General features: G+C 40.3%; 1 protein-coding gene across 5 annotated transcripts in view; it reads right to left on the reverse strand.

Moving 5' to 3' along the window:
* Positions 1 to 10,885, reverse strand: part of LOC135113190 (intermembrane lipid transfer protein VPS13D-like) — a 475,970-nt gene that overhangs the window by 357,145 nt on the left and 107,940 nt on the right. For all 5 annotated transcript variants that reach the window (XM_064028315.1, XM_064028317.1, XM_064028314.1 and 2 more), the window contains exon 17: positions 8,869 to 9,076. In XM_064028315.1, coding sequence (XP_063884385.1) covers positions 8,869 to 9,076 — 208 coding nt within the window. The remainder of the gene's footprint in view (positions 1 to 8,868; positions 9,077 to 10,885) is intronic.

Genomic DNA, 10,885 nt, shown 5'->3' on the forward strand with positions numbered 1-10,885 from the left:
ACTCTCTCTCTCTCTCTCTCTCTCTCATCTTGGAGGGGAAATTGTACACTTCCAATGAGAGAGAGAGAGAGAGAGAGAGAGAGAGAGAGAGAGAGAGAGAGAGAGAGAGAGAGAGAGAGAGAGAGAGAGAGAGAGAGAGAGAGAGAGATTTCATCCCTTTTCACATCAAGTTTCAGGCAAATAACATTCTCTCTCTCTCTCTCTCTCTCTCTCTCTCTCTCTCTCTCTCTCTCTCTCTCTCTCTGACAAGTTACCTTCTACCATTTTATTATAAAATCGAAGATAATGAAAAAATTAACATGAAAGAATGATAGGTATCATCTCTCTGTTCTGATAAAACAGGTGGATCCTGTAAATCATTTTCCTAGTCGTCACTAATGTCTTCGCTTTCTTCAGCTTCTTCTTCTAAATATTCACTGTCACTGTCTTCAAACTCAGAAGCACTGCTAAATACATATGTTGTGTCCTGCTCCATGGTGAGTTATGATCTGAGATCCTTGGCTCTTATCAGGATGTCTCTTCACACTTATCATAGTGCTTTCCACCCGGCGAGTGCTTTCCACCCGGCGGGTCGCTGGGGTTGCCAAGTGTCGCCCGGAGAAAGGGAAAATAGCTTAGTTACCGCTAAATTTCCAGAGCTAGTGACAACACTACATGTGGAAACATGCCAGACACTTCCACTCACACCATCTGACTCGAGAAACCGCGCTTGGACCTCAAAATTGAGGCGCGAAAATTCTTGATTACCAGTATGATCACCGTCGCTACGGACGCATTTTTGCAATCGTATATATATGATTGCCGGAAGGAAAGGGTTAATCACTGTCCTCATTTCTCTGTTTGTCAAAAAGTAAGTCATCCACTTTAACAGTGATTCACTGAGTCCTTCAATTTTTTTCAAATTTTCATATTAGTCTTCTGTGCAGAACTTTATCAAATGCTTTTATCAGATCTAAGTATATACACGGCCCATCCATCTCTGTCTTGCACTATATCTATTACTCTTGAGCAGAAACTTATCAAATTCATAAAACAAGATCTTCCTTTTCTAAAACCAAACTGTTTCTCTGTTATCACCATGTTGTCTTCTAGGTATTTCACCCAACTGTTCTTGATGATCTTTTCACAAATCTTCACCACCATACTTGTGAGTGATACAGGTCTATAATTCAATGGATCTTCTTTACTTCCAGTCTTGTGAACTGGTGTAATATCTGTCCGTTTCCAATCTATGGGTACTCTACCTTTTACCAGGGTAGTGCTAATTATATTGTGCAGCGTTGAGACTAATTGTGAGCTACACTCTTTTAAAATCCAAGTCGATACACCATCAGGACCCATTGCTTTCCTTACATCCAGGTCTTCCAACATATTCCTTACTTCTTCTACTGATGCTTTAATCTCCTTTATGTCAGTCCCTTTTTCTAACGCTGTCCTCTCACCTCTGAAATAATTTTCTTTTTTTTTTTTAATGTAGGAAGGACACTGGCCAAGGGCAACAAAAATCTAATAAAAAAAAATGCCCACTGAAATGCCAGTCCCATAAAAGGGTCCAAGCAGTGGTCAAAAATTGATGGATAAGTGTCTTGAAACCTCCCTCTTGAAGGAATTCAAGTCATAGGAAGGTGGAAATACAGAAGCAGGCAGGGAGTTCCAGAGTTTACCAGAGAAAGGGATGAATGATTGAGAATACTGGTTAACTCTTGCATTAGAGAGGTGGACAGAATAGGGGTGAGAGAAAGAAGAAAGTCTTGTGCAGCGAGGCCGCAGAAGGAGGGGAGGCATGCAGTTAGCAAGATCAGAAGAGCAGTTAGCATGAAAATAGCGGTAGAAGACAGCTAGATATGCAACATTGCAGCAGTGAGAGAGAGGCTGAAGACAGTCAGTTAGAGGAGAGGAGTTGATGAGACGAAAAGCTTTTGATTCCACCCTGTCTAGAAGAGCAGTATGAGTGGAACCCCCCCAGACATGTGAAGCATACTCCATACATGGACGGATAAGGCCCTTGTATAGAGTTAGCAGCTGGAGGGGTGAGAAAAACTGGCGGAGACGTCTCAGAACACCTAACTTCATAGAAGCTGTTTTAGCTAGAGATGAGATGTGAAGTTTCCAGTTCATATTATAAGTAAAGGACAGACCGAGGATGTTCAGTGTAGAAGAGGGGGACAGTTGAGTGTCATTGAAGAAGAGGGGATAGTTGTCTGGAAGGTTGTGTTGAGTTGATAGATGGAGGAATTGAGTTTTTGAGGCATTGAACAATACCAAGTTTGCTCTGCCCCAATCAGAAATTTTAGAAAGATCAGAAGTCAGGCGTTCTGTGGCTTCCCTGCGTGATATGTTTACCTCCTGAAGGGTTGGACGTCTATGAAAAGATGTGGAAAAGTGCAGGGTGGTATCATCAGCGTAGGAGTGGATAGGACAAGAAGTTTGGTTTAGAAGATCATTAATGAATAATAAGAAGAGAGTGGGTGACAGGACAGAACCCTGAGGAACACCACCGTTAATAGATTTAGAAGAACAGTGACCGTCTACCACAGTAGCAATAGAACGGTCAGAAAGGAAACTTGAGATGAAGTTACAGAGAGAAGGATAGAAACCGTAGGAGGGTAGTTTGGAAATCAAAGCTTTGTGCCAGACTCTATCAAAAGCTTTTGATATGTCCAAGGCAACAGCAAAAGTTTCACCAAAATCTCTAAAAGAGGATGACCAAGACTCAGTAAGGAAAGCCAGAAGATCACCAATGGAGCAGCCTTGACGGAACCCATACTGGCAATCAGATAGAAGGTTGTGAAGTGATAGATGTTTAAGAATCTTCCTGTTGAGGATAGATTCAAAAACTTTAGATAGGCAGGAAATTAAAGCAATAGTACGGTAGTATGAGAGATTAGAACGGTCACCCTTTTAAGGAACAGGTTGAATGTAGGCAAACTTCCAGCAAGAAGGAAAGGTAGATGTTGACAGACAGAGCTGAAAGAGTTTGACTAGGCAAGGTACAAGCACGGAGGCACAGTTTCGGAGAACAATAGGAGGGACCCCATCAGGTCCATAAGCCTTCCGAGGGTTTAGGCCAGCGAGGGCATGGAAAACATCATTGCGAAGAATTTTAATAGGTGGCATGAAGTAGTCAGAGGGTGGAGGAGAGGGAGGAACAAGCCCAGAATCGTCCAAGGTAGAGTTTTTAGCAAAGGTTTGAGCAAAGAGTTCAGCTTTAGAAATAGATGTGATAGCAGTGGTGCCATCTGATTGAAATAGAGGAGGGAAAGAAGAAGTAAACACAGAGTGGAAGTATCAGTTAAACACTTCACCCACCTCTTTTGGGTGTGTGTGTGTGTGTGTGTGTGTGTGTGTGTGTGTGTGTGTGTGTGTGTGTGTGTGTGTGTGTGTGTGTGTGTGTGTGTGTATTTACCTACCGTATTTGATGGCTCATAAGACGCTACTATTTTCTCAGAAAAAGGGTCAGTAAATTAGCCTGCGTCCAATGAGGCAAAGGTCCAACTTTGAGGCAGTAATAGGTTACAAGTCTACGGCAACAGAGGCTCTAAATTCAAACCACAGATGTCTTTGCACAACTAAATAAAGTCATGATTGGTAGTACGCCACAAAATGCTCTTTCTTTCAAGGTACCAATGTGTAGTATCTCATACTTACTGGTAATCCACATAGACTTTGACCAGTCAGGAAGAATTTGCTTAACCATGCACCACTTCTTCTTGGAGTTTTGTTGGGGCAGTGTAGGTTGTGATGTCACAGCCTTTGATGCCCCAAAGGTGAGGTATCCAATTATAATATTAGACTAGATGTGATGGAGCTGGTTGGATTTGTGGAGAAGGTTCTGGCAAGGTGGAGATGGTGCACCACGTTTTTCAAAACAAACGCGGTCGGTTGCGCTCCGACGTGACGTACTCGGTGACACCGAGTGTGACGCCGTTACTGATTGAGGTAAGACAATAGCCACACTTTCATACAATTAAAATTGAACCTATCTTTTTAACATTCTGCTTTTACACATCCTTTGGCTTTGAAAATGTACTAAAATACTGCATAAGAATTACATGTGAAAGATGCTAAAAAATAAAGTATGAAAAAATTTTATTATCACTGTAGTCCCTCAGTTAATGGTGCCGCCAAGAGCTAGGTGCAGTTAATGTTTACATTCAGCTGAACCGCATTAAGACTGAAACTCCCCTGCTTACCACACCTTTTGGGCACTAGAGGCTGTGACATCACAGTCTGCATGGCCCCAACTAAAATACCAATAAGAAGATTGTGTTTACACGTCAGCAGGATTGGTACAATCTTGTCTTTCAATACCCTCAACCGAACCATTACGTTCTGGCTTTCAAGGCCCGCAACCTTACCAAGATTTGACTCCAGAAATCCAACCAGCTCCACTGTATCTAGTCTGAAACACTACCTGTATACCACACCTTTGGGACGCCAGGCTGTGATGTCACGGCCATCACAGCCTCAACAAAACCCCAAAAAGAACAAGTAAGCTGCTAGCATGAATTAAACTTTTAAATGCTGAGTATTGGTATCTAATAGTGATCTAAATGCACGTGAGAGTCTTCAAATGTCGCTTGAATTCCTTGACTTCATATCGATAGCCTAAATCTGTTAATTTTTGTTTTTTTCTATTTCAATACATGCCAGAACTGGGTGCGTCTTATGAGCCCGTGCGTCTTATGAGCCATCAAATACGGTAGTTGTGAAATACAGGACAATAGCCACACTAAGCTCATGCTGTCCTGTCTCCATATCAACTTTTATCCAAATTTTCTTTAAATTTATGGACTTTCTTGGCACACACAGTCTCACCAATAAGTTCATTCCACACTGCTATGCTTCTGTGAGGAAAGCTATGTTTTTTTATGTCTCTTCTGTAAACACTCCTTATCAATTTCCTTCCATGTCCTGTGGTACCTCTCGTATCTGGTATCACAAGATCATCCCTATTCAACTTTTCCATCCCTTCCAGTATTCTGTATAGTGCTATCAAATTACCTCTTTCCCTCCTTTCTTCCAATGTAGTCAAGCCCAATCTCATCAACCTCTCTTTATAACTGTACCCTTAGTCTTGTAGGGATTTTAGTTGTAGCTCTCTGAATTCTTTCTAGCTTTCTGACATCCTTCTTCAAACTTGGTGATCACACTAAAGGTGCGTACTCCAGTCTTGGACTATCATTGTTGTTATCAGTTTTTTTTTTATCATATCTTCATCAGTGTTGATGAATACCATCTTGATGTTTCTCAGCAGATTAGATGTTTCTCTAGTGATCTTGTTTACATGCTTCACAAATGACAGTTTATTAGAAATGGTTACTCCCTGATCTTTTTTTTCTTATTTTATAGTAATTTTCTCATTTTCCAAATAGTAGGTGCCTTCTGTTCTTCTCACACTTTTTCCAAACTTCATCACATTACATTTCTTGGCATTAGACTCCATGTTTCACCTCAACGACTATTCATTTATATTAATTAGGTCTTGATTCAGAGCTTCGCAATCTTCTTCATTTGTTACTCTTCTCATAATTTCAGCATCATCAGCAAAGAGACTCATGTAGCTTGTCACCCCATCTGTCATGTCATTTACATACATTGCAAACATAACTGCTGCTAGTACCGATCCTTGCATAACTACATTTATTACTGGGCTCCATTCATTACTGTCCTTTTTCTCTGTCCATCAAGAAATTGGTCATCCATTTTAATAATGATCCTCCCAATCTTCCTATATTTTTCAGTTTCCATATTAGCCTTCTGTACAGTACTTTATCAAAAGCTTTATTCAGTTCTAAGTATATGCAGCCGGCCCATCCATCTCTCTCTTCCACTGTGTCCATTACTCTTGAGCAGAAGCTTATCAAATATGTTACACAAGATCTTCATTCTCTGAATCCAAATTGTCCCTCTGTTATCACATTGTTGTCTTCCAGGTATTTCACCCATCTGTTCTTGATGGTGTTTTCACAAATCTTTGCTACCACACTTGTCAGTAATGCTGGTCTGTAGTTTAGTGGGTCTTCTTTACTTCCAGCCTTGTGAATTGGGACAATATCCACCCATTTCCAATCTTTAGGTACTCTTTCTTCCAACATGGTGGTGATGATTATATTGTGTATCACTTTGGCTAGTGGGCTGCACTGCTTTAGAATCCAGTTCAACACACCATCAGGTCCCATTGCTTTCCTTACATCCAGCTCTTCCAACACCACACTACCTCTTTCAGACCAGTCCTATTTTCCATCACTATCCTTTCTTCACTAAAATAATTTTCCTTAGTAAACACTGAGTGGAAGTATCTGTTGAACACTTCAATCATATCTTTTGGATCTCTGACCATTTCTTCTCCAACTTTTATTCTGCTAGTGTCTTCTTTACTCTTCAATTTTCCATTGATAAATCTATAAAAGTTTTGGCTGGTCTTTACATTTATCCACAACATTCTTTTCATAATTTTATGTTCATCTTTATTTTTATTTTGAAATTCATTCCTCTTTTTTTTTTTATATAATTGGCCCACAAGTCATGTCTCTTTTATTCTTCCACTTGTTCCATGTTTTTTCTCTCTCCAGTCTAGTTATGGCACATCTCGTTATACCAATCCTTCTTAAATAGATTTTCTGTTGATTTCTTAGGTACCCATTTCTCCACTCCTTTACAATAAATGTCCAGGAGGGTGGCCCACTTTTCTTCTGTCACCCGTTTGAAATACTTTCCAATCCACTTCATTGAAATACTTCCTAAGCTGTCTAAAATTTCTTTCCTGTGGTCTTCTTTTCTTGTACTGGTGTTTTTATCCATTACTAAGAACTGAATCAATGCATGGTCACTTGTACCTATTGGATTTTTGTTTTAAATCTTCTACTATCGCTTGTTCCTTCGTAAAAATTAGACCCAGCCTTGACAGTATTTCATTTCCTCTGAATCTCATGTCTTCTTCAATGCACTGTGTAAGAATATTCTCAACAGCCAACTCCAATAATTTGTTCCCCATGATGACTCACTATCTTCTGTGGCCCAACTTTCCCAAGATACCTCTTTGCAATTAAAGTCTACCATCACTAGTACATCCTCATTTTCTTCCAGCAGCTTGGATAAACATGCCCCTGTGTCTTCCAGCATTCTCTTGTACTCTTCCTCATCCCATGAGTTGCAATAAGCAGGAACACAGGTCACTACAATATTTCGGCATCTTCCCAGATTTCTTTTAAAGCATACTTTCAGTACTTCTGCCTCCTCTTCTCCACATGTAGACTCCACTGTCAATTATTTTCTAACTAGAAGCATCACACCTCCATCCTGCTTACACTTTCTATTTCTCATTAAGAGACTGTAATTTCCATCACCAATATTTCAAACATCCACATCACTCACCAGTTTTGTTTCAGCAACTCCCATGATATCTGGTTTCACTTCTCTTAAATAGTCTTTTACTTCCAACACTGCTGACATAAAACCATTTATGTCTGTATAAGCCACTTTTAAACTGCACTGTCCTCTCTCTTGTATCACTTTCTCAGCCTCATGTCTATGACCCTCCAATAGAACCTCTTCTTCTCTACCTCTGATTGTTTTTCATTTTTTTTTCATTTGATTCTCTTCTTAGTTCATTTATAGTAGCTCTCTCTTCTCTGGTCCCATCTTTTTATGCACACTTGGTTGTACTCATCAACGCTGGCCAGTTTCCAAGCAAGGACACTGGCCAAGGGCAACAAAAATCCAATAAAAAAAAAATGCCCACTGAAATGCCAGTTCCATAAAAGGGTCAAAGCAGTAGTCAAAAATTGATGAATAAGTGTCTTGAAACCTCCCTCTTGAAGGAATTCAAGTCATAGGAAGGTAGAAATACAGAAGCAGGCAGGGAGTTCCAGAGTTTACCAGAGAAAGGGATGAATGATTGAGAATACTGGTTAACTCTTGCGTTAGAGAGGTGGACAGAATAGGGGTGAGAGAAAAAAGAAAGTCTTGTGCAGCGAGGCCGTGGGAGGAGAGGAGGCATGCAGTTAGCAATGTCAGAAGAGCAGTTAGCATGAAAATAGCAGTAGGAGACAGCTAGAGATGCAACATTGTGGCAGGGAGAGAGAGAGGCTGAAGACAGTCAGTTAGAGGAGAGGAGTTGATGAGATGAAAAGCTTTTGATTCCACCTTGTCTAGAAGAGCAGTATGAGTGGAATTCCCCCAGACATGTGAAGCATACTCCATATGTGGACGGATAAGGCCCTTGTACAGAGTTAGCAGCTGGGAGGGAGAGAAAACTGGCGGAGATGTCTCAGAATGCCTAACTTCATAGAAGCTGTTTTAGCTAGAGATGAGATGTGAAGTTTCCAGTTCAGATTATAAGTAAAGGACAGACCAAGGATGTTCAGTGTAGAAGAGGGGGACAGTTGAGTGTCACTGAAGAAGAGGGATAGTTGTCTGGAAGGTTATGTCAAGTTGATAGATGGAGGAATTGAGTTTTTGAGGCATTGAACAATACCAAGTTTGCTCTACCCCAATCAGAAATTTTAGAAAGATCAGAAGTCAAGCATTCTGTGGCTTCCCTGCGTGAAATTTTTACCTCCTGAAGGGTTGGACGTCTATGAAAAGACGTGAAAAAGTGCAGGGTGGTATCATCAGTGTAGGAGTGGATAGGACAAGAAGTTTGGTTTAGAAGATCATTAATAAATAATAAGAAGAGAGTGGGTGACAGGACAGAACCCTGAGGAACACCACTGTTAATAGACTTAGGAGAAGAGCAGTGACCGTCCACCACAGCATCAGTAGAACAGTCAGAAAGGAAACTTGAGATGAAGTTACAAAGAGAAGGATAGAAGTCGTAGGAGGATAGTTTGGAAATCAAAGCTTTGTGCATACACTGATGCTCACCTTGGTGTATCCTGAGGTTGATCTGCATAAAACTTGGTGATCATGTTGTGTAGTGCCTGAACTTTCTGCTCATTGATATGCAGCACCAGCTTGGGCAACGTGCCAGACAGTGTAGCACTTGGCCACTGCTGCTGAGCATCATGTATTGGCACCACACGTCTCTCAAGTTGAAGGTTGATACTGAAGCGATCTAACACATGCATATGACCTGAAAAAGTATAGTCAATAAATACTCAAAAACTCTATTCACACATCATGAGTCCACATTTTCCTACAACAATGGATACATTTCCTGTTATCCACAGTACTCAACAAAAAGATCTGGTACCCTGGTAAAAGCAGTGATATACTATAGTTTTGTTCATTGGGTTTTTGAAGGTAACATGCAAAATATACAGTACCTTTTGCAAAGCCATTCTTATGGAAAAAAAAAGGAAGGTGTTTTCTAAAGTGAAATTAAGTTGATACAAAGTAATTGGCAACTCTGCCATTATGCCAAACCAGCTGAGTGGAGTGGGAGAGAGAACCTACCCTAAAGCCCCAACGTCGCTATAGGGAGAGGATACATAGGTACCCCTCTTCTTCAGGACCTTGCCTTTTTTACACTAGTTTTCTTAATTTTCCTAGGGACTGTATCACTACCATGGCACCAACAAAGGAAATGACTAAAGAAGTAACAGCAAGATATCTGAAGGAGACCAACCCTGAAGTGTTTAGGGAGACTTCTGTGCATACCATGTCACATTGTGTGCAGGAGTTAAGTTACACCAGCCAATCAAGGTTCACCAAAGACACAATGAACACTGAAACAGGTAACTTGCTGGTCATTGGACTAAAGTCAACAAACAACAACAACAACATACAGCAATCCACGAACAACAGCAAGATAACTGAAGGAGACCAACCCTGAAGTGTTTGGGGAGACTTCTGCGCATACCATGTCACATTGTGTGCAGGAGTTAAGTTACACCAGCCAAGCAAGGTTTGCCAAAGACACAATGAACACTGAAACAGGTAACTTGCTGGTCACTGTTACTATGGGCATGAGTGAGAAGGAAAGATGCACTTGATATGCCAATAAGTCAATTCATCCCAGCCCAATTTTTATGCTTGCTGGAAGGCCTCATGTAAAACACACTCCCTGAGCAGCATGTGCGGCCTCAATGCAAGATCAGCATTCACTGACTGTACAAGGGACATAGAGACTGTTAACAAACGAAAAATGGCACTTTACTTCATGAATAAATGTTGAGAGAAATGGTACTCTGTGATATGAGTGAGAATTAATAATGCAATTTGAATTGATTATCTCACAAGAAGAGACAAACAGACAAATTGGAGATATTAAGTTGGTACAAAATTTAAAGAAAATGCTACATGAGAAAAATGAGACTACAAATATTTCAATTTCATATTTGAATCAATAAAAGGATTGAAAGGGTGAGAGATCTCAATTTAATGTATAAAAATAAATGCCTTCCTAGCCTATTAATTTGCTCCAAGTCTATATTCTGTAAGTTCATTTCACTACTTAAGTTATATGAAGTAAACTCTGGTTTACTGGAGTCTACTCAATACTTATACAAAATAGATCCAACTCAAATTGGATGATGTGGACATTTAGAAAGAATGGAAACTCTACAAGGGAGTATTGAGAATGGTTGCTAAATGGAAAATAACCACAAGAAAAACAATAAAAAAGACAGCTCAAGGAACTGTTGAAGTCCACAGCAGACCTGGTTTGTTAAACACTGCCAGCCTGAGGAGGGTGTCTGCCTGCTATGAAAGAGCCAGAAGGAACATGGTGGTAGGTCCTACAGATAGGCATGAGACACCAGTTCTGGGAACTTAAGTAACTCAATGAAGACTTCCTCCTAATGAATTATGAGAACATACGAATATGAATACAAATTACAAAGACCAAGTTGTTAAAACAATTCTTAAAAACCGTTTTCAAACAAGAGTAACGGTAGCTGACTAGCAAATGGAAGTGGTATGAGTAAAGAAGATTCATGAT

The sequence above is a fragment of the Scylla paramamosain genome, chromosome 25 (assembly GCF_035594125.1).
Source record: "Scylla paramamosain isolate STU-SP2022 chromosome 25, ASM3559412v1, whole genome shotgun sequence".
NCBI lineage: Eukaryota > Metazoa > Arthropoda > Malacostraca > Decapoda > Portunidae > Scylla > Scylla paramamosain.